The sequence below is a fragment of the Elgaria multicarinata genome, chromosome 1 (genome assembly GCF_023053635.1).
Source record: "Elgaria multicarinata webbii isolate HBS135686 ecotype San Diego chromosome 1, rElgMul1.1.pri, whole genome shotgun sequence".
Taxonomy (NCBI): Eukaryota; Metazoa; Chordata; class Lepidosauria; order Squamata; family Anguidae; genus Elgaria; species Elgaria multicarinata.
This window is the reverse complement of record NC_086171.1, coordinates 160,142,644-160,166,543: the sequence shown is the minus strand read 5'-3', so window position 1 is coordinate 160,166,543 and position 23,900 is coordinate 160,142,644. Positions and strand designations below refer to the sequence as shown.

General features: G+C 44.4%; 1 protein-coding gene across 1 annotated transcript; it reads left to right on the top strand.

Annotated features, from left to right (window-relative positions):
- Nucleotides 1-14,669: 14,669 nt before the first annotated feature.
- PIM1 (Pim-1 proto-oncogene, serine/threonine kinase) lies at nucleotides 14,670-19,690 on the top strand. The gene is made up of 6 exons (XM_063140797.1): nucleotides 14,670-14,793; nucleotides 15,064-15,170; nucleotides 15,374-15,424; nucleotides 15,567-15,933; nucleotides 17,752-17,928; nucleotides 18,362-19,690. The coding sequence occupies exons 1-6, from the start codon at nucleotides 14,712-14,714 to the stop codon at nucleotides 18,517-18,519; spliced, it is 942 nt and encodes a 313-aa protein (XP_062996867.1). The 5' UTR covers nucleotides 14,670-14,711; the 3' UTR covers nucleotides 18,520-19,690.
- Nucleotides 19,691-23,900: the final 4,210 nt, after the last annotated feature.

The window sequence follows — 23,900 nt, the reverse complement described above, 5'->3', positions numbered from 1 at the left end:
TTGTACTGTTTTATATGTGTTGTTAGTTGCCCAAGGTTCCTTGTGAGAAAGGGCATGATATCAAGAAAATCAAGGAAATAATCACTTTTAAAAACAACTTATTTTTCTGGCAGGTTGAAATGCTAGGTAACACCTTTACCCAACCTTGATTACAGTTTGGTAAGTCTACTGGGATTTGGATCAGGTATATCTAGCCATTGCTGCACCAGAGCAATACCAATAATTTGCTGTGTAGTGCCTGTGAGTCTCACTCCAGTGTCTGGCAAAAATCCCTACATTAGTATCATTCATGCCGTACTCATACCAAAATGTATGGTCACAGAGCGAAATACTCTGCAGCAGTTACCCCCATGCGCATGTGTTCTTAGGGAGACTTCAGACTTTGCCTTTGGTGTTTGGAAACCAATTTCCCAGTACAAAATGCACGTGCGTAGAGTTACTTATGAATGGTTTAAAATGTGGCATTGGTCCACAATGAGCTGGTTCGCATGATCACTACAACATACTGTGGTTTATTTAAAGTACACTGGGTTGAAATGCGTGCTGGTGACCATTTTGAATATTCAGTCTGCAGTGGGGTGTTACCGTGGTTTAGTGTGTGGTCCGATTCTGGGCGGCAGGGGCTGTTTATTTGTGCATTATTAAATTTACCACGGTGGGCTGCAGTGATCATGCGAACCTGCTGAATATAAAAACGTTATTTCAAGCAGATGCTTGTATGTATCATGTGAGCTGCAATTTATATGCATGCATGGTTTTCATCAATGATGCTGAGCATGTGCATTTTGTTCTTGGGAATCAGTTTCCATGCATAATAGTGTCTCAAATGAGCTTCAGGCCTTAGATAGACTTACCTTATAGTCCGCAACGGGGGAGGGAAGATCTCGTGATTAACGCGAGATCCCTCCTCCGTTTACATGTGAGGCGTGACGACCTCAGGAAGAGAGGCGTTGCGCCCATCATTTTATTTAAAAAAAGAGGACGGAGCACACGAATGCTCATGTGCTAAAGGTACGTGTTTTTTTTTTTTTAAAAAAAATTAACTACTTTCCCCACTCCCCCCACCCTAACCCCGATGGGCGCAGCTCTCGGCTCCGCGCGAGTAATCGCACGGAGCCAGGTCAAACCACGGCAATAGGCGACACGTTCCGCGGTCTCCCGAGACCGCAGAAAAAGCAGGCCCAAAGGGGAGGGCTCTATCCCGGGGCAAGGGAGGGATGATCCCTTCCTGATCCTGGGATTCCCTGTGCGTCATGTGGATGCACCATGATAAAGCCTGGTCTAGCTAAGTCTATTGTCACAGTTCCTCATGTAATGAAACAGAGAAAGAAAGAAAGAAAGAAGTATGGCCTTTTATTGAGGCATGGCCCAAAGTAAATATACATATGTGTCGTTTCAGCAGCTTCAAACAAATGTTGTGTTATGTACTCACAATCTCCTAGGAGATATGGAAGCATTAACCGATTTTGCTATTGAATACACTGAATTATGAAAGATAAACTGACATATGAAAGATCACAGAACAATCAATGATAAACCAATCTGGGAATTAAAAAGGGATCTTATAGCTTGAGGGAGGATGCGCTGACCCTTCGCATGCCCTTCCTTATTTGTGGCTCTCAACACTATACTTTAGCTACAATACTTTCCCTCCATTTGCAAGAGTAAATTTGATTGCTTGGCCATGAACAATCATTTAGAACACATCTAAAATTCATTGACTTTTGTTCAATCTGAGGCTCAAGCCTTTATTATATTATGGTACTAGGCAAAATGCTCATATTTTATAGCATATATGTGCCTCTTTGAATTATCTTTGTTTAAACTTAGAATTTAGTAATGAACCCAGCATCCTCCTAAAACTGAATGGATTGCAAGCCCAGTTCTGACAGCCAAGGAACGACATTCCAGTTATTTGTGTTCAGTGAATTGAAACCACAAGCCGGTTTTGATACCAACCGTTTTTTAAAAAACCAAAACCAAAAAATCCATTCACTGACTATAATGGTAAAATCCCAAGAGACCAAAGGATCTAAATAACTGGAGGGTGGGAGAGAGTTGGGAGAGAAAGAAATATACATGTAAGCTGAGAAAGGGACACTGCACTTCCAAAGGCCCAGCACAACAATCAAGGGATAAAGCAGTAATTAGGCCTGATTATCATGCAAGGCAGCGCTGGTTAGATTGGAATGCAGCTGAAGAGACTGCAGAACTGGATGGATTGTTTGCAATGTGGAGAAGTGACCCTTTGATGTCTGCACTGAGGCTGCTTCTCAGCCAACAAGAGCAGAAACAGACAGACATGTGATTTTGTAGGAACATAACATATTGCTAGCAGAACAGGGAGATGAGATTGGCTGCTGGGTCAGTACAAAGGAAAGGCACATGCTACATTTCTCCCTCCTCTTTCCTCCACCTCACTGCCCTTGTAAGCTGTTTGGTGCTCAGAGAGAAATGGGCTCAAATTTGCCCCTATATAAAGTCAGTCTTCACTAGCAATGTTTATTCCAGGTCTGAGTTCGAGAGGACAAGAACTAGAAACAGACCCAGTTAGGCAGTGGTGCTGTTAGATAATTATACTCTGGGTTTTTATTTATTTGTTTATTGCATTTTTATACCGCCCAATAGCCGAAGCTATTAATGGTCTCATGGCTTGTCCACCTTTTGTTACTTCATAGGCCTCTTCCGGCAGGCCTATCCAGTAGAATTTTAGGATACTTTTAGGATGCTTTTAGGATGCTTTTAACAGTGTATGCTATGTTTTTAATCAATATTTCATGTATTTTATGATTGCTGTTGTTCCCTGCCTCAATCCAATCAGAGAGGCGGGTAAGAAATATTATTATTTCAAAATATGGTAAGCCAGTTTTACTGCAGTTGCTCTGCCCCCATTATTCTAATGAGGGCTCTTTGGGACCTCTGCCCCAAAGTCCTGATGGCACCATTGCAGTTAGGTACAAGCCAATGAGAGGATTCTCAGCAGCAGAAGGATTGGTCCCTGGACCCTAACAAAGAAACTTCTTGCTGCTGCACAGTAGTGGTCAGAACAAACTAGGCATAATCAGCAAGGACCTTTCTTACATAGTTCACACTCTAATGAGGAAATGGAAGTATGGGCAAGGATTCCATGATGCAGATTTCTTGCACTTCCCCATGTATGTGGACTGCGTTGTCCATCCACCGCCTGCAATTGCCCTTGTGTGCTTTGTAGACAAGCAGGGAATTAAAGAAGGCCGTGCATGGGCACCGTTCCGGGTCTCAAGAGCATTGAATGAATGCGCGTGAGAGCCAAAAATATCTCCGCGTAAAAACATCCCAAAGAAGGTGCTAAAGTGAACTGTAATAGCTAAGGAGGAACTGATATCCTTGGCAGCTTGTATTGTAACTCGAGGTGATAGTGGGAGGAGGGGTGTTTGATGATATCAACGAGGAAAGTAGGTTACTCTAAATAAGCATTAAAAAGGTAGCAAGCTGGAATCCCTTTTTTACATCAGAAGCATTCTAATTGTTAGGAGCAGGGAGCCATGAAATACAAAAAGATAGCTTGTGCATTGTAGTGGCAAATCATAGGTTAATTAATTAACCCACGATTTGCTGAGAGGCATGTTGCACAAGAACTGCTTTCTGAACTTGCCACATATGAACCCAGACCACTGGGTTGTTTAGTCCCTAAACAACCCAGTGATTAACCCAACAACAACAAACCATGGGTTAACTGCTGGGTTGTTTAGCATAGGACACACTTACAACCTCTAATCAGGCCAATCAGAGGTTGTTTACAGAAAATAGAAGGGGCTCACAGGCAGCAAGCATCTCCATGAATGAATTAACCTATGATTTGCCACCGTGATGTGCAAACTGATTCTTTTATGGCTCTCTGACATGCGATACAGGTCAAAGTGAAATAAGAAAATTGTTCAGTGAAAGCCTTCATTTATGTGGAAAGAGATTTGTTTAATACATAATTAACGCTATGAGGGAAATACAAATATTTCAGCTTTGTTCCACTCTGAAAAAAAGATGTTACGTCAGGGACAAGAGCAATATAATATTGGGTCTATTCAGACAAAATGCTAAGTCATGGTTAGGCCACTAGCCTTTTTGTAGCAAGTGGTTAGTGAGTGTGTTTAAACCATGGTTATGTATCCACCATGGTTAGGAATGGTTCACATGACATGCTGAGCTATAATGTTTAGCTCAAAATGCTTAACCACTGTGGTTTAGTGTGTCGTCTGAACAAGGACCTCGTAACTTCACTGCGTGTGTGAATTGCATTTTTCTCATGGATTTCAAGTGACTAGAGGCTTCCTAGGGTTGCTAACCAATTTGCTGTCACTGTACTATCGTGCAGCATTCCCCAACCTGATCCCCTCAAAGATGTTCTGGACCAACTCCCATCAGCCCAGGCCATCATGGACAATGGTCAGGAATGCTGGTAGTTGTAGATCAAAGGGCACCAGGCTGGGGGAGGCTGCTACTGTGGCCGCTGAGATCAAATTTCAGGGGAAGAGATTTTCTGAATATCTGGCTATAAGTAATGTAGCAAAAATTAATTGGGTGTTCAGCATCTTTGATTATTATTTTTATCACCACAGGTGACTTTGGAAATTGACCTCTTTAACCACTTGTTTACACCATCAGGATTATATCAGATGACGTTTCATGGTGTATTGGTTTAGAGGGGTTACTGAACTGGAATAAGCAAACTTGAATCATATTTGTTTTTGTGGCAGTGAGGCCTCACTACAAACAGTACATGTATAACAGAGGAGACTGGAGGAAGTAGGATGAAGAGATACATGAGCAAGGTAGACAGAGATGGATGGGAGAGAAAGAGACAAGCAAGAAGACGGGTGCGTGACAGATCAAGATAGGTGAGAAATTGACGGAACAGAAAGAGACACAAGAGAGAAAGAGAGCTCTCCTCTGACGTATAGGAGGTTGTTCCTATATGAAGGAATAACGGTGACCAGAAACCCACCACCTACCAGTGCAACTTTTTTCAAGGGGCCAGATTCTGGAGCAACACTGGGGATCAGCTGAACTTTAGAGCCATCCCTGAAATGCCCTGTTTCAGGACCTAGCGCTGCTTACCACCAATGGAAACAACATTAGTGGTAGAACTACACCCATAGAGTGTAGTTCTAACAGGGTGGATGAGGCTCTCCTACCTTTGGAGATCCTTTCCATGATGGAGAGGCTTGTCTGCTTTGGTTTGGATCCAGAATCTGTCTTCTGCTATAAGAAGGCACCCTCCATGATAGAGAGGACTTTGCTAGCGGAAGGTCTCTTTACCCAAGTTGTGGGGGGGGTTCCCCCCTTCCACGCACACACACTACAGCTCAGCCCATTCCTGACTCTCTGAGTAGCATTATCAGGGAGCAGGAGAGGACACCGTGAGAAAGAGGGGGAAGGGAAGTCCACTTCTGCCAGCGCAGTTGATCCAGTGTAAACCTGGACCCAATCCCTTATGCTAAGCCTCTGCAGCCAGAAAATCAGGGGGTGAGGATTGCTGTGTAATTTATTAATACATGAGTTTATATCCTATTAAGAGATCACTAATTTATATGGTCACTTAACCCACCAAGACAGAGGGAATTCAGAAGTCCCTTGCTGCAATTCTCCGATCAATGCCTTGAACATCTCCACAAATCACAGAATGAAAGGATTGTTAATTCAGGATAATCGTACATGTAAAACAGCCCTTAGAAATGTAACCCTGATTCGAGGTGCTAGAGAACCTGGGCAGGATCTACACTGCTGCTTTAAAACGGTTTATAACAGTAGTGACAACTGTTGGGGACCAGGACACACTCCCTATACAGTTTTCAAGCCATTTTCAAAGTGTCATATCCTGCTTGGTGTAGATCTGGCCCTGGCCTTCAAGGAATGATAGGAATTAAATGTCCAATTTACACTGACTTCCTTTAAGTGCTGAAATTTAGCTTCAACTTTGATTTGAGTGCAAAGCATTTGTAGTGGCAAAGGCATTTGGGGAAGACAGGCTTTTGGGGTAGCTACCAGCATTGTTTGTTTACCACATGCCTCTGTACAGGTACATCTGGAATTAATGGCTGCAGCTGGGGCAATGCCCAGAGGCAGTAAAGCCTTGGGTTTTTATAGACCTGTGCTCTGTCTGTTGCAAAATCAATCTAACTGCATGTCCTTCAGCAGAGCCAAGCCCAATGATGCTCACCAAGAATTCATTCTAATTGGTTGTGTTATTGGAATCACCCTTCCATGTTGACACAAATCAGTTTCGACATATAGATCATGGAAACAGTCAGGCAGCTTTCTGTTGACTGTATATCCCTGCAGGTCAGATGATGCATGTTAATAGGGCAGCAGCTTTGTCTAGTGTTTGTAAACAGAGAAGATTAGTTTTAGGGCTGCCCGTTTGCCATCAGTTTAAAGAATTCAGTAGTAATCCATTCAGAACAGAGTGCAAGCTTCTTAGTGCTGCTAGTTCACATGACTGCTGAATGCCAAAAGGCCGGATGCTTTTAAATAGCAGCTTGAAGTTTGTTTAAGGTGAACAGGTCATGTGAAGCCCAGATCTCCATAAAATATGTAGGGGCATACCTAACTGTGATGTGGGCCAACAATGGAGCCCTCTCAGGGCCCATTCACCAAGGTGAACTCTGGAATTTAAGCAGAAAACAAAGCAAACAATCTTACCAGGCAAGTGTTTTGGTAATCAGCTGCTAACAGGCGGAGGGTGGGTGGGTAGAAATCTCAGTCAGCAGGGAAGTTCATTTAAGGAAATACATTTTCAACAAATACTCAAGGGAAGTCTTCACTCTGTTGTCTCATGGCTGTGTTTTTTTACTTTTTGATTTTGTTAACATTATGGGGGTTTGTTCTGATTGAATGGCTCTAACCCTTGAATTAATACATCTGCTTTGATCTAATCTAGCTATTTTTATGGGCTGTAATGAAAGAAGGGGGTGAGAAGGAACATCTCCTTCCAAAAATGTGAGTAGAAGAGATTGTTCCCTTTCCTGTGGGCCACAGCCTCTTATTCCTTCTGTATGCCATAATCCACACATTAAAAATAATGTTAAAAGCTGAGACTCTGAACCTAGGGAGAAGCTAGCTACTGGCAACTGGCCTATAAAATGGAGCATAAAGATTGTCAGTTCGGCTCCTGTGTCTAACACTTCCTAATATATAGGAAAACTAGCAGGCTTGCTAAATTTTTGCATGTCAAGCAACTGATGGCAACTCAAATGGGACCACCGCTGGTAAACACTGAGATCAAGATGAAGTTCAGGGAATAGAACATTTTGAATTATTTCATCCTTGGAAAGGGTAACATGCCCTGATTGAGTCATCTGTCTTGCACCTCCTCCCCCCATCCCAACCCCATCACACACACTTGCAAGTCTATCAGAGTTAATATTGTTTGGCGTCTGATTTGTTTTTTTCATTGTCTTGATATAGGTATTTACATAAATTGTGTATTGTGTACATACAATAAGAACAAAAGTTAATGTCTTTCTTCCTTTGCATCCTTTCAGAGATGCTGTTCTCAGCAGCAGCAGCAACAATAACAACTCCACCCCAAGTTTAGATAGAACTTTTCAGCTCAAAATGTATGTTTCAAAAGGTCCGGAGTGAAGTAAAAGTAATCATGTTTTCATTTTGGTTACAGCATTCCCTACTCAGTACATGAAAAAAACAACGGATGAAATAAATGTTGCATAGCACAAATATGTCTTAGTGAATGGAAAGATAACTATCCCAGTGCCAAGCTGTCACATGATCTCTTGACTTATCCTATGTGTCACTTTTTATAGGTACGATGGACATTCAGAGAGGGATTGTATGCATAACAGCTACAGGTGTGACTTTTGTTATCTCAGTTTTTGCTTAGTTCACTTGCAAAATGTTATATCTATATCTATCTATCTATCTATCTATCTATCTAGGCCAATTAAGCATCTTGTGCATAATATTACATTGATTCTGAAATTAGGGTCAGCATGAAGAAAATGCTACATCTCAGTTATGAAATGTTTTCACATTTCACAAACTGGGCCAATTTACATGATATGACAGCCAATTAAGGGTTAATTTACCTCTAAGGAGCTGTGGGGTATGCAGTTCACCATTATGATAATGCAACCCCAAACTGGGGGTTCTTGTGTTGTGTGAATCTGGCTGTGGTGAGTGGGTTATCTGAGGGTTAATAACCCCTGCATAACCCTACAATAGACCATGGATTATGCAAGGGTTATTTAACCCTAAAATAGCCCCCACCAGCTGGGTTCACATGGCATGACAACAACCAGCAATGCCCAGTTAGGGGTTGCATATTCATAATGGCATCTGGCACACTCTGCCAGCTGCTCAAGGGTAAATTAGCCTTCAATGGCCTGGTGTGCCATATGAACCAGGTTATTGTTTCTCCTGAAATGTCTCATGGGCCAGTTACAATGTCTGAGGTTATAATACAAAATGAAAATTCTGAAAGTTCTCTAAGGCCATAGTTAGACAGGGCTTTATCCCAGGGCGATCCCCAGGATCGTCCCTGTGCATTCACATGATGCACAGGGGATCCCGGGATCAGGGAGGGATGATCCTTCCCTTGCCCCAGGATCTCGCCCTCCCCTTCAAGCCCGGTTTTCTGCTGTCTCAGGCTGAGCCCGAGACTGCAGAATGTGTGGCCGGGCATCACAGTTTGTCCTGGCTCCTCATGAGTAACTGCAAGGAGCTGGGAACCACGCACGGGGCGCAGAGTTCCTCAGGAGCTCTGTGCCCATTGGGGGTGGGGTGGGGTGAGCAGGGAAAATGTTTTTTTTTTTAAAAAAAAAATCCCTACCTTTGAGTGCATGAGTGCTTGTGCACATCTTCTGTTATCTTTAAAAAAAGAAAATGGCAGCTGCGACGTCCTCTCCTTCCGAGGCTGTCGCGCGCCACATGTAAACAGAGGGAGGATCTTGTGATAAACACATCGCAAGATCTTCACCCCTCCACTGCACAATAGCAGGTAGGTCTAGCTGAGGCCTAAGAGAGCTAGTGTGGGGTAGTGTCTAAGGTGTTGGACTGGGAATCGGGAGATCCAGGTTCTAGTCCTCACTTGGCTATGGAAACCCACTGGGTGACTTTGGGCCAGTCACAGGCTTTCAGCCCAACCTACCTCACAGGGTTGTTTTGGTGAGGATAACATGGAGAAGAGGAGGATTATGTATGCCACCTTGGGTTCCTTGGAGAAAAAAAGGCAGGATATAAATGTAATAAATTAAATTAAATTAAATAATACTGGGTGAGCTTGGGAAAAATGGCTAGATACTTTTGTTTCAACTCAGCAAGAAACCTGAACAGCTGTGTGTGTGTTTAAATAATACAAGAAAACAACAATCACACTAATATCCAGCAAACCCCACTAAATCCAAGCAATTCACCTCCCAAATATGTGTGGTGCGCTGGGAGCTTGTAAAGAGGAAACAGAAACAACAATAACAACACACAGAGATGAGTTTCATCTATAATAATTTAGATGCTAGTGGTTGGACCTCTTTGCTCTAAATGTTGAGTAATCAGAACCCTATGCTGGTAAATTATTTATCTTATCTTTGGAACATAGAAAAGCATCTTGTCCAGCAATTTCTGTGGAAAGATGCTGTTGTCAAGAATTTTCAGCTGGGATTTCCACTTTTACAAAGGAAAGAGGGAGGGTGAGGAGAATTTGAACTGCCAAGTTTTCCATGTGTACATTTTCAGGAAGAGATGAAGTCATTACAGAATTAGCAGAAAAACCAAATCTAGCCTGACTTCAGCATGGCAACCAAACAGGTCAGGCTTGTGACAATGATGAAGACCCTTGTTATTACCAGAATGCCGATAATCCTTGCTGATAGTTATGTAACCTTGCATTGACATCTAGATATATGCCAATAGAACATTGCTGGAATTTCTACAAAACAGGAGGGGGATTCAACTACATGTTGAATACACAATTGGAAATAAAATGGACTTATTTCCTAATTTCTCTTGTCTTATATATATATGAAGATTCATAGGAATCTTGCACAACATATTCAGTACTGTAGACCTTTAAATATTTGTCTAGAAAGGTTGTAAATAGCACTTTCTTACATTGTATATCATTGCTGGTGCCTGGCAATCCTTTACTGTCAATGGAGGCTACCACATAGCTGCAGCAGCTTGAAAGGGACATGTGCTCACTAAAATGATAATACAGCACACATGCTTCAAGATGGAGGGGTCCTAGTGTTATCAGTTGCAAAGTGGTTCAATTACTGACCTGGTTGACACATAATGCTAACCCACAGTTTATTTAAGTCAGAGTTAACCTATAGTTTATTGCCTTACCCATGGTTTGTCTGGCAGATGATAGAACAAACCAAGGTTTGTTTCCCTCAATCCCTGGATTGTTCTTTTTCCTCCTTCACCCACTTCCTCCCAGTATCCCAAATACCTTTGTGGTGCTGTAGTACTGGCATGTAGAGTGGCTGCAATTTTTGACTGCTCTTGCCCACCATCTCTGTAGCCTAGTGAAACAACCCTTGAACAAGCCATGGGTCTGGGTTTACACATTATGACAACCCATTATTTAAACAATCCAGAGTTCACAACCTAACAACAAAACATGGGTTCTCTTTTTGGGTTGTTCATGGTGGTTTCTCACATCATGACAACCCAGAATTCCAACCTGTCCCCTATGCAGCATCCAGGAGGGCCTCACTCACTGCCTTGTTCACCCCCACCCTTTTTTCATCCCACAGCCACTGACTACCTTATACACTCTGGCAACAACTCTCATTCCCCATGTGCTCCCTGAGGCCCACCCCCATAGTCATAGAGAGCAGAAAGTGGAGGAGTTCAAGTAATATTAAGCTCCCTGTCCCACCCCAAGTCCCATTCTGAGGCCAACTGAAGCCAGCTGGTTCTCTTTCTCTGTATTACTTAAAACATCTAAAAAATAAAAATTGAGAAAAGCAAGATTATAATAGTATGAGGTGAGTTTTCAGAATGAGGAATGCATTTTTTCCCTTTATATATGTGATATATCTGGCATTACCTGGGTCCCTGAATAACGTTAATTTCATAAATAGTCAGGATTGAGTCCTGACACTTCTTTTTGTGGGTTGGGGAACCCCAAAAGCCTTTTTCTCCCATCAAAGCGAACAGGGAGCACTCTCACGGCCAGACCAGTGGCTTCAGTATATGGCAGCTTTTCTCAGCAGGCTCGGCCTATGAGGAGGAAAGGAGAGGATGGGAAAAACAGAACAGAGCAAGAGAGCAAGCCTGGCTTAAGCCCTCGACAGGCAGCAATGCAGGGTCAGTACTGCTTCCTTTCTGGGCAAGACGGGATGGTGCCCATAGATAGGCCATTAGTGCCCCATTTGGTTTGGCTGACTAATTGAATGACGGGTAGGTTGGTTGGTGCCATAGGCGACGGGTTCAGAACTGTACCCTCCATCCCTCCTGCTTTTGATGTTGTATAGTGTTCAAGTCAGATGGCCCCAGGTGCTCTCCCAGAATGGTGGCGGTGGTGGCAATGGCTGTGGGAGCCAGGCAGGAGAAGCTGCTGGCACCAACTCTGCTCAGCTTCTTCATCTAGAACCTGTGGCTGGGGATCAAGGAGTGGGAGGTAAAGGCTGGGCAGGTGGGGCTTGGGCAGCTGGATTTGGATTGAGGCCTCCCAACTGAGGGGAAGAGTTGAGCCACTTCCAGATGATGGCCACCAAAGGCCGGTAGGTCTTCACTCCTGCCCAAGGCATGCTGGGAGTTGTAGGCATAAGTCTAGGTGGGTGTTTTTTAAAATTAAATTCTTTAAAAAAAACCTTAAAATCCCCAAAATCATGTTTTTAGTTTTTTTCTGGTACATTGTACAGCCAGACCTATCTGCATGCCAAAGTTCAACTTTCTCACTCGTCTGGAAGTGGGTTAAGCATTTCCAAAAATACAAACTTGCACACATATGTTCAGCTTTATATATATCAAATATATTCTTGTACCTCTCTACCCAATATGCACGGTTCTGTATATGAGTTCTATAAATGTAATAAACTTTGAATTTTAAAAAATCAATTTTCAAACTGTAACAGTGCCTTTGGAGGGGGTTAGGTATACCACCACTAGAGACGGGGTGGGAGGATCTTTGGGGCCAGAGAGTGAAATGCTTCGTTGGGTCATGGAACAAGAAGTTGCTGTTCAAGTGGGAAAGCTTTTGTGGGGCCAGAGAAAGTCAGCATCCCCTTCAATGATAGCCCCAAGGAAAGCTGCTTGTGCTCAGTAGCTGCTCAGTGCTATTCAGGAGCGTAATAGCCTATATCACGCAGGGCAAGTTATTGTCTCCTCTGCTTATTTACCTCACATCCTTTTTCTTGGATGGGTGTAGCTGTGATAAAAATGGGAACAAGAACATATAAATCCACTATTCTGATTTCCTTCACCTTCTATATTCATTTAGTTCTTGTAAAATGAGTTGATGTAGAGAATTCTAGTTTGAATGTATCTTACACCCAGTTGACAAAAATATTACAATTATGGACAAGGCAATCCTGAAATCATTCTTTGTTACTGTGTCCGTCCCCCCCTCCAGCATTACCTCTTTGGGTTTCTTTTACATGACAAAATCTGTTAGTTTCACTTGTATTTATAGACAGTTTCACTTTCAATTACTACAATAGTTGGCTTCCAAGGAAGCAGTGTTTGCTTGTTTTTAAAACAGCTGTTTGCCTTTGACTGTACTTGAAAGGGAAAAAATGTTGCACAATGATTTGCTATTTGCACAATCTTATTTGTTCAGAATAAAAGCAAGGATAGAACTTGATCTATCATCCTCCCTTTAAAGATTGCATGTTTTTACCTTTGTACCAGAATACAAATTATCGCTGCCCTGTGCATGAACAGGACAAAGGTTGCAAAAATCTTTACTGGCAATAGCGTCAGCTGTTAAAAACAGCCAATGAAAAGAATTTCATGAGATTTTCTGCCTGGCACAATTACAAAATATTGTATTCAGTTAAATTCCAATTTAAATTCATGCTGTACAAGGATTTTGGCACTCCTTTACACTTATGGAAATAAAGAGCAATCACAATGTAAAGTTTATCTAAATAGTTAGGAATGTAGTTGTACTGGTTCCCCAAAATTAAAGACCAATTAGATATTAAATGAGCTTCTGTTGACAATGTGTGCTCTCTTTATCTAAGTAGAGTGATTCCCATCATATGGAATGTACAGCCAGTATCAGATTAGAGTTTAGTAATCAAGATCTTGTGTAGTGTGCAACTTCACACAGAAGACCTCATGGCCTAATTGGCTGCTGTAAGCATTTGTTGTAATCTTTTTTTCCATCTCTGGAATCATTTAGCAATTTCTGTTTCAGAGACAAGTGAATGAGCTCAGCGGATAGCCTATCAGGTGTTACCAGAGAAAATATTGAAGGTTAGGATGGCCAACTGAATTCTATTTTTCAGATTTTACAGGATTGGTAACTGAGGCTAAAAATACAGGTTTGCCTACCTGTAATGGCACCTACTTGAATTTGAAACCTACTGAGCTATATCAGGATGTTTGAACTTGAAAAACAAAACAAAAACACAACTTTATTATTTGAGCGATTAGCTTGCTACATCCTTGCATGACCAAGTAATGAACCTGGGGAAGGTTTATGCAAATGAAAGGATGGGGCTATGGTTTTGTGTTTCCATTAATTTCTAGGGATAAAGTAAATGGTAGCAATCCGAGTCGTAAGACAACTTTTATCTCCTGCTCCAGACACTGGCGTCAAAAAGGTCTGGGAGTCGATTTAGCCGCCATACTACTACTTCCCCTGGGCGCGCACGTTAAGTTAAGCATATGAATGAATGGCTGCCATTTACTACTCTTGAGCACGCCGTTGTGATGATTGTCTCTGAGGAGGAGCTACGCTGCCGCGCGGGATTTCCTTCCTCCAGCCCCGGGACTCCAGTGCCTGAAACGGCTGGGTGATAGGCAGGCATTCCACACTCGCCGCTTTTCCCAACATGAAGATGCAATGAGAGGACAAGCTGCACCTGCTGAATGTCTGTCCGTAACGCAGCTGGGAATGACACAAGAGCAGGGGGTGGGTGGGATGAGAAGTGGCAACCTTAAATGAAGAAGATTGACATATGTGAGGAGATATGCATGTATCGGCGAGAAGAGGCGTGAGGGCTTAAGAGGAGCGCTGCTGCAGCCTTTGTCCTAGCCGGCGCGGGCTTCCTTGCGCCCTCGGCAGCCCGACTCCCTCATTGTCGTCTCCTCTTTTCCCGCCACAAGCCCCCTCCCCCTGCTTCCCACCCTCGCCGTCCCGTCACCCCCTCCCCTCCTTCTGTCTCCCTTCTTTGGCGCCTTTTCCTTCCCGCCACGTCGAGTCTCCTCAGCAGCCCATTCTGACCGAGAGGCCCGGCGCGGGCTGCCAGCGGCCGCCGCGATTGGCCGAGGCGGCGCAAGGGGGCGGCGCCTGCCCGTGCCGGAGACCTGCCCGCCGGCTCTCCCCGGCTCCGCCTCAGCGCTGCTCCCTCCCACTTTACTACAGGCGGCTGAAGCCGGGCCCGCCGCGCCACACGGGAGGGAGCAGGCTGGCCCGGCACGACCCCGCCCGCAGCTCCCGCCCGTGCCTAGGAGACGCCAGCCCTGCCGACGCCGCCTCAGAGACGCTGCCGACGCCACCGCCGGTCCCGGCCTGCCTGGAACACGCGGACGGGGCGGGGATGTTGCTTTCCAAGATCAACTCACTGGCCCACCTGTGCTCGGCGCCCGGCGGGGATCTGCACCCAGTCAAGCCGCTGCCAGGTCAGCCCGGCGGGGAGGAGAATACGGGAGCGAGGAGGAGGAGGAGAGAAGGGGTGATGGAGACCTCCATTCTGGGTTAGTCGGTGGGCAGGTGGCCTGGATGCCCCCACCGCCACCACACCACCAAGGATCAGGGTCGGTCTTCGCGAGGCAAAGATGAGATTTGGGCTGCGGTCAGGGGTTGGGTTTTTTGTGTTCGTTTTCGGGGCGTGGGTGATGCGGGAGACCTCTGATGGGGTACAGCAGATTGATTCCCTTCCTCCTCCGCAGGAAAGGAAAAGGAACCCCTGGAGAAGCTGTACCAGGTGGGCCCGCTGCTCGGCAGTGGCGGTTTCGGCTCGGTCTACTCAGGCACCAGGCTGGCAGATGGAGCTCTGGTAAGTGGCTGCACCGCTAGCCGGGTTTCTGTGAATTGTGCTCTCTGCATTCCCCCCTCCCTCCCTAAAATATCACTCCCTATTCGTTTTGTTCCTCTAGCCTTCTGATATACCCCTTTCTTCCACTCACCCCCCTTTTTTCTTCAACATTGGCTGTTAGCTGGATTGGTTTTCATGCTCTTTTTTTCCTGTTGCGGTTGTAGGTGGCCATCAAGCATGTGTCCCGGGACCGGGTTTCAGAATGGGGAGAACTGGTAAGTGTGCTGGGAAAGAGATCTGGCATGGTCCAACTCTAGAGAAGCCCACCCAGTCAGCGTTGGATGTTCCACTGTGTGGGTCAATTTGCTCATGGACCATTTCTCTCTCCTCTCCCCCTCCCCCATACTCCTTATATAGCCTGGTGGATCCAGGGTACCTATGGAAATCTTGCTCCTGAAAAAGGTCGGCTCGGGCTTTCGAGGGGTGATCCGGCTCCTGGATTGGTTTGAGAGGCCAGACAGTTTCATTTTGGTTTTGGAACGGCCAGATCCTGTGCAGGATCTCTTTGACTTCATCACAGAGCGAGGGGCTCTGCCCGAGGATTTGGCCCGCAGTTTTTTCCGTCAGATTTTGGAGGCAGTTCGACATTGTCACAGCTGTGGCGTCCTGCACCGGGATATCAAGGACGAGAATATCCTGATTGATCTGAGCAGTGGAGAGCTCAAACTTATAGACTTTGGATCTGGAGCCCTGCTCAAGGACACCGTGTACACTGACTTTGATGGTGAGTCTTATCAACTTTCATTTACCACTGTGAGCCAGGGAATTTACTTTTTAAAACAGTGTGTTCCCTGGCGTTGAGTGCTCAATAACTTCACAGCAATGGAACATGTTCTTCCTCCCTTCTGTTGGACTTGTCTTTCTTGTGAAATACATTTTATCCTGATTACCAGTTGCCTACACAAAACTTCTGTTGCTAGGAGATTTAACTCCCATCAATAGCTAGCCTTTGCTACTGATGAGATTGCTCTTCCATAAGTCTGATGGATCCATAGTCTTACTTGCTGTGGGAGCATAGAAAGTGAAGTAAGATGGGCAGCAGATCGGTTGTAAATCTTTTGAGATTATGTCTACTAATTCACCTGCTAGGTAATGCAGATGGGCTTGGGTCTCACAGACAGGGCTAAGCTGAATGTAAACATGCTTGCAGCCATGGTGTTCAAAATCATGAACACTAATCTAACCTTGTAAACAAAACGGAAAGCTTAAGGTACATGGCTTGCTATCTAAGCATGGTAGATAGAGGAGAGGATTTTGTATTCTACCCTTCCCAGTGGTGGCTAGGTACAAAGGTGGAGGCGGGGGAGAAGAGAATTGTTAAGAACTGTTGCCTTTGCCATCTCACTAAATTAATCATCTTGACTGGGAAGTTGCTTTTCGTCATGGCATGAATGTTGTGAAATCTAATATGAAAGAGATCCGTTTACAGCCAGCTCTCCTTTCCTTTCCTACTAAGAAATACAAGTAGACGATTTCTGCCTTTAAAAAACAATAACAGGGTATTTGCGTGTGGAGGAGTAATTCAAGTATTCAAGTGCTAAGATTAGAAAAAACGAGATCTGCTCCTGTCCACAAATTGTTTCTAACAAACTAACCAAGCTTCTTGCGTTGCTAACCAACTCCCTCCAAGAGCCGTTGACTTCAAAAATCACGGCTGGCTTTCGGTTTGTTTTGTTTGTGTTTTTCATCTTGAGTTCCCGAGCGGCATGAGCCGCCTTGCTTTTTTTTTTTGTTTTGTTTTGTTTTTAATTTAACGGCTAATGACCAGGCATGGGTTTGCTCCTCCCCATGTTGCCCTCTTTCTGGCTCAGTTTCCAAGCTTGTGGTGCCCCCTGGTGGTTCATGAGGTATTTTTTTACAACCCAAAGTTTGTAAACAAGAGTCACGTGGCTGGAAACCAGACAAGCAGCTCTGACCTCTATCCTTGCTTCCTGCCAGCTCTGGGTTGGGAGGGAAGAGGGAGATCGGATACAACAACAAAAGCAGAGGTATATCTGAACCAAGCGTTTCTGCAGAGGCGCAATTTGGGTGTAATCAGAACGTCTTATAATTACTACATGGACAACTAAGACAAAGACACTCCCTTAATGTCATACAATAGCTCTGTTTTCGTCTACTTAGCAGATTAACTTTAGCAGAACTTGTGTTGTTTTTACTCCTTTTTTGGAGATCAAGAGCTTTCCATAATAGAGCTGGCTTTGGGAGGGATCTTCCCTTAAAGGTGGCCTAGGAATAATTTTAAATAAATAATACTTAATCGCCCCTTCACCCCATTGAAACAATTGTGGTGTTTGGAGATTGTATAGACATTGAATTGGCAAGCTGCCTCTGGAAAAATATATATTTAAAATTGCCTTTCAAAGATTCAATACATTACTACCTTACCACAACTGAAAACTAGATCATTTTAAGTTCCTAGTTAACTAAAGCTACAGGAGCTTGTCTAAACCTAAAGTATGACAGGGATTTAGTGATACTTGTACCTGAATTCTGTAGAATTTTTAATTTTCTTGATGATGAGACCAATGTCCTTCTTTTTCAGGGACTCGTGTATATAGTCCTCCAGAATGGATCCGGTATCACAGGTATCATGGCAGGTCTGCTGCGGTGTGGTCGCTTGGAGTATTACTCTATGACATGGTGTGTGGTGATATCCCCTTTGAGCATGATGAGGAGATCGTAAGGGGACAAGTCTATTTTCGGCAAAGGGTTTCTCCAGGTAAATTCTTGCTGCTGTTACCTGATAGGGGGATACTCAAACTATGTTGTGTTCAAGTCACTGCCATATGCTAGTATACAGGGCTGCCTGCAACATGTAAGTAGGCGCTTGAAGAGCACAAGCAAAATCCCAGAATTTGAACTTGGTTGCATGTTGCCAAACTGTACAAACCAGTGTTCCTAAAACCACTTCCTTGGCTTTCAGTGGTCCCTTGATACCACGCTATCTGGCAACACAAGGAATTTTGGTGTCACTTAACCTTGGCACAAATAGCACAGCAAGGTGAATGAATTGGTCAAAGATCGTTTCAGTCAGATAAACCAGTCTTGTTTTATGAAGCAAGTTGGAGAGATTTTTCAGCAGATGTGTCCCCTTACTTCTGTACATTCTACTCAGTGATAGGCTTTTCCTAACTTTGTGCTTTCTTTTGTAGAGTGCCAGCATCTCATAAAGTGGTGTTTAGCTCTGAGGCCTTCTGACAGGCCATCTTTTGAAGACCTTTTGAACCATTCTTGGATGCAAGATGTTCTCCTGCCTCAGGAAACAGCTGAGATTCACTTGCACAGTCTAATTCAAGATTCTAGCAAATAGCAGTGCGTCGATCCTTTTGGGGTACAAAACAGAATTTCACTCTACAGAGTCTGGTTGACTGGGAATTTTTACAGGAACGCTATTCATCTCATTCCAGACACCTGCTGCCTGGAGACTCTGCCAGACTTGAAGAAACCCATCTCTTCTGATAGAGTAGACTTGAAGTTCTTGGGGCCTGCCTTGCAAACTTCTTTGCCACTAGATGAATTGGGCAAGTCCATGAGTGTCCACAACCTGCTGAATCCTAGAATATGAAAGGAGTGGAACAGAGCACTAGAGCAGTTGTTTCCATTGGGGGATTCTGGGTACGGGGAGGGGAAGGGAAGGTACTGATTTGGATTGGCTACCTGTCTTCACTGTGTCACCCTGTTCCGAGTGCCTTCAGTTGCAATCTGAGCTGTGCTGGGGAAAATTACTTGAACGTTCCTTCATTGCTGCTGTCTCAAGGTTCACAAGGTTCCACCTTCTAAAGAACTGCTTCAAAAGAAACTGGGGGGTGATACATTGGCAAACTAATTGCTGCCCTGTATGAACTCTGAATTTGCTTCTTGCAGCCTCTCAAAAGTGAAGGCATCCTCAAGTGCACAAACAATGCAACCCAATTAATTGTAAATTTGTACAGAACAATACAGGAACAAAGTGTGGTGTACAGAAGATTGTAGTTTATAATGGTTTTTACTCTTGTTTTTTAATTTATTTCTAGGATTTTTTAAATGAAATGTCCTAACTTGTAGGATCTTATTTATTTTATTTATGAATCATGTGAGTTCTTGGCCTACACCTCACTGCTGCAACTGCTTGTCTGGTTTCCTGTCAATTGCCTCTGCCTGTCTTTTCCCCACTCCCAAATCCCTTCCTCATTGGGTTATCTTCTGCTGCTTCATGTCTTGCCACTGTATGGAGCAGCTGACCACCTCTCAGCCATGTGTAAATATTTCTAGCTGTGATTGTTCAGCCTCCCTGAATGTTTGAGACATGTTTCCACAGGTACTAGTGGGAACATGTGTGTATGTGTATATAGTGCTCTTACTGAAAATGGGGCAAGATTCCTTGGACTTCAACACTGTCAGGCTTGTGTAAGTAATTTGGTGTGTAGTCTGCTGGTTTTTTAAATAGCTAATACTGTACAGGGAATTCAGAAATGCTAATTTTTTATACATGCTGTTTTAAATAAAATGGAATCACTTGATTGACTTCTGGCTCTTGACTGGTACAACAGGTCAAAACTAGACTTCGCCTGCTTGCTTGTTATGTTATTAAGCACTTTGCTGTAGCCCATCGTCCAAATCACTTGTAGCTCTGTCTCTGGCTAGAAACGTAAAAGTATATATCAATATTCTAAGCAAAATAACACAACTATCCCTGGATTGATGTTTGCAACATCTCCCTTGTCTACTGAACTTTTCTTCTACAGGGGACCATGCACAGGACCTGACTTCACATTTACTGTAATGCAATTCTGTGCTCCTGCTTGATCAATTTACTTTCTTAATGTGTGTGTGGGGGAAACCCTACTTATAAAAAAAAATCTCCCCTTTATGCTGACATTTTAACTGATAGTTATGATGGTAGTACCAGTACCTGCAATACAATGCAGAGTTGTTTAACACTTAAGTATAGAGAAGTGCTTTCAGTGGTTTCTAGTTCTTGGAGCTCCAAATTAGGTTTCACCAAGTTTTAACTTGGGGGAAGTAAGTGCCTTCATAGTGTTATCTTCTTTACAACTTGGGACCAAACTGCACATTAGGTGAAAAGTCCATGCTTAGATGTTTTAAATTTACTAAAGGTTGTTTGCATTTCAATAATGGTGGTTTGGGGTTGGATATAAATCTCCAAACATAATATATTGAAGCAAGTTCCATTAATTGCAATGGAATTTGCACATGTGAGTGTGCGTAATCTGCATTATTGTCATTGGCCTCCCTTAATTCCAGTAAACCCTTCTTGACTGTTAGCTTATTCTGAGAAAACCTTCCCACAAGGACAAAGCATGACCAGAATGTCAAGCTGCACTGAGGCTGATCCAGTGATAGTAACTTCCTCCTGTGGTTTGTTTCTATCTTCTCCCACACACTGTTGGTAACTGTAAGAGAAATGATCCAGGGCCAGAGATCCTAGCTCCGTAGAATCTCATAAAATCAAGAGCGACATTCCACCCTTCATGCCTCCAATAGGCTTCTGACATTATACTGCTTTAGGTCCCCTATTTTGGGTGTGATTAACTGGGTGTACACACATGGGCAAAAGATGAGCATATAGGAGAATGGAAGATGGCACTGAAGCACTCTGGGGAGGCAGTTTTGTTCCCAGTTCATTAAGGATGGGGGCCAAACCAGAGGTTATGGCCTCCCACCCACCCCACACCTGATGCTCTTCAGATGTATTGCACTGCAACTCCCATTATTCCCAGCCAACTGCAGGAATGCTGAAAGTTGCAGTCCAACATATCTAGAAAGCATCAGGTTGGGGAAAGCTGGGTTACAGGAAACGTGGCCATTTGCAATGCCTGTTGCACATCAAAGTCTCCCTTACATCTGGAATAATTTGCATTGTGACATAGTATTTTGCATTTTTGTGCCACAGGCAGCTAGTGGAAACACAGGACACAAGTTCTACTTGATGTTAAGGTGGGGAAAAGTAGATCTGCAACTTGCCTTGTTGGTAGCTACCATGCATTTGGCCAGCAGTTAAGATGACAGCTGTGCATGTGTGACTGGCCACCTCTGCCCACACATCTCCCCAAACTATATGTCCTTGTCCTCTGGAATGCAGCTACTGCAGCTTGTTGCTATCTCCTGGCAAGAGGAAGCAAAGCTTGGATAACCACCTGAAGAGTTTATAAAGGCAGCTCCAGGGTTGATAGAGAAAGTAACAGCTTAAGCATTTTTCTCGGCACTGCAATGGGGAGCAGGAGCAATGAACCCTGTGCGCGTGTAGGATAAGGCTGAAGGTTTCTAGATAGTTCCTTATGTGCAGTTCCTATTCTAATTCCTTATTCAAGTGAGATTCAGGCTACTTCTGTATCTCTGAATAAGGAACTAGGTACTACGCAGCATTCTCATACAAAGTATACAATACCTTGGCATATCATCTGTGCTTGTTTTCTCTCCCTGAATTTCATTGTATATCCGCATTAGCTCTTAAGACTCGCTAGTCTTTAATGTTCCTGCTGCTGTCACTCTTATGGGACCTCATATGAACCTAGAAGTCTGCTGCTAAGCAGCACCGGATGTAACTGTCTCTGTGAAATGAATGTAGTTTGTGTTGATGTGCATGTACAGGAAATGCGAGCATCAATATTCACACCATGGCAGGCTGTTTGCTTAGCAGCCACTGTTAGTAGCCCTGATAAGATTTTCAAGGTGTTATGTGAGGGAAGACTATTCATACCTATTCTTTTGCTATGGGCAGATGTCTGCTAGAAGGATGTTTTATCTTCCAAAGTAAGAGAGAACAAAAAATGTGGGGTCACTTGGGACCTTCCTGCAGCGAGGAAAGGAATGCACAAGTCCAAGCCCTGCTCCCAATTCCTCCCCCCACCCAGCGAAAATCAGTAACTTCTTAACAGGTGCAATTAGAGCTAAAATCCAGTGCTCAATGAGTGGACCTCCGCTTGCTCAAAGGGCATTTCCATTTCCATTCCCCCCTACCCACTGGTAGCCCCACAAATCATCTCTGGGGAAATCCTCTTCAAAGCAGATTTGGGGTGGTATGGGGGCTATAGGGGAAATTTGATCTGCCAGCCATATTTGTTCTGTTGGTGGAAGGGCAACATTAGATACAATCCTTAGCCATGTACTTGGAATGATTATCCTCAGCACTATAATTGAACTAACTTCGAGTCCGCTGTCACTCAGTAGTGCAACATCTTGTCCCCACTAATGGATTATGAATGGGGAGCACCAGCCATTCACTTTTCTTAGTGTGAAATGGGATAGGATGATCATAGCTGGCTTTAGATAACAGGCAATTAGGGCTACGCTTGCCCCCCGATTCGCCTCATGCTTTGGGGGTTGTCTGCCTCGTGCTGAAACCAAGGCAGGATTCAGGCCCCCCAAGGTGACTTGGCCTTGCAGGCCCCCGGGTGCAGGCCACACAGCCAGCACCCAGGAAAATCGGGAGCAGGTCTGGGTAGAAGTCCATTGGACTCCTGACTCCATACTCCCTCCCTCGCCCCACCACCCCAGAGCTGCTGCTGCTGGGACTTACCCACTCATCTGCTGCTGCTGTGCTGCTGCCACCGCCGCATCACCCCATCACTTCCACCATCACCCCATGACCAGGACATGCAGCATCCTCCTGAGAGCCAGGCCATGATTTCAAGATACCATGTTTTAGTACATTTACGGCCGCCGTAGTTTGCAGTCCAAAGATCCCATGATATCTTGAAATTGCGGCCTGGCTCTCAGGTGGATGCCATGTTTTCCTGGTTGTGGCAGTGAAGCGGCAAGAGAGGTGAGTCCAGGGCCATCTGAAGTGTCCCAAGGTATCCCAAAGCTTCAGTACCAATCCACTTCGACCTTTTATTTATTTATTTATTACATTTTTATACCGCCCAATAGCCGAAGCTCTCTGGGCGGTTCACAAAAGCCGCTTTGGGCCACCCCAGAACCGACTCGGAACTGAGGCGAGGCAGGTCAAATCAGCCCACCTCACCTCAGTTTCAAGGATTCGGCCTAAAACGGCATAAAAAACCATATTATCTATCTTCTTCACTGGCTGTTGAGCATTGATTCCATGAAGTGCACCATATCCTCTGAAGGAGAAGTTCTGCCCGATGTGGCCACAGCGTCATCAGATGATGGTAGAGACATCAGTACTAACGAGATCAATGTTGAGTCCAATGCATAATTATCTATGGAGTGAGGCGAAGTTTCTGAGTCTTGAACTATAGGTGGTAGAGGCAGAGGACGCTGTGTATGGGAGGCATGCGTCTCCCTTCCTGTCAGTCTATCCCATCTATGTAGAGAAATAGATTGGGATGAACTAGTGGCGGAGCTATGAATTTGTCCCTAAGAGCGCGGAAAACAGTAGCCAAAGGTGGATATTGCTACCCAGGCAGAGGTGCTTCAAGGCACTGAGACCGAGGGCAAAAACATCACAGCCTCTCCTGTATGGCCAATCACCCACAGAGCATGGCCAATATAAAGGAGTAGACTACTCAGAGTAGCCCTCCCAATCATGGATGGGAGAGCCAGATCTGCCCCTGAAATTGTCTCCACTGCCTCTAGGTGAGAGGAGTGGTCGAGGCGAAGGGTCTCTTGAGGAGATCCTCTGTTGTCTAGGAGTTGGTTCCTTCCCTTGGTGGTGAGGAGTCTCTTATCACCCCCTCTGATTCTGAGGTTGTCAGTGCTGGAGGTGTAGATTCTGGGGGTGATGGA

Excerpts from the sequence above, each read along its gene's own strand:
- PIM1 (XM_063140797.1), top strand. The coding sequence starts at position 14,712 with ATGTTGCTTTCCAAGATCAACTCACTGGCCCACCTGTGCTCGGCGCCC. Across the intron at positions 15,171-15,373 it reads GGCTGGCAGATGGAGCTCTG|GTGGCCATCAAGCATGTGTC; the intron begins GTAAGTGGCTGC and ends TTGCGGTTGTAG. Across the intron at positions 17,929-18,361 it reads TCGGCAAAGGGTTTCTCCAG|AGTGCCAGCATCTCATAAAG; the intron begins GTAAATTCTTGC and ends TTTCTTTTGTAG.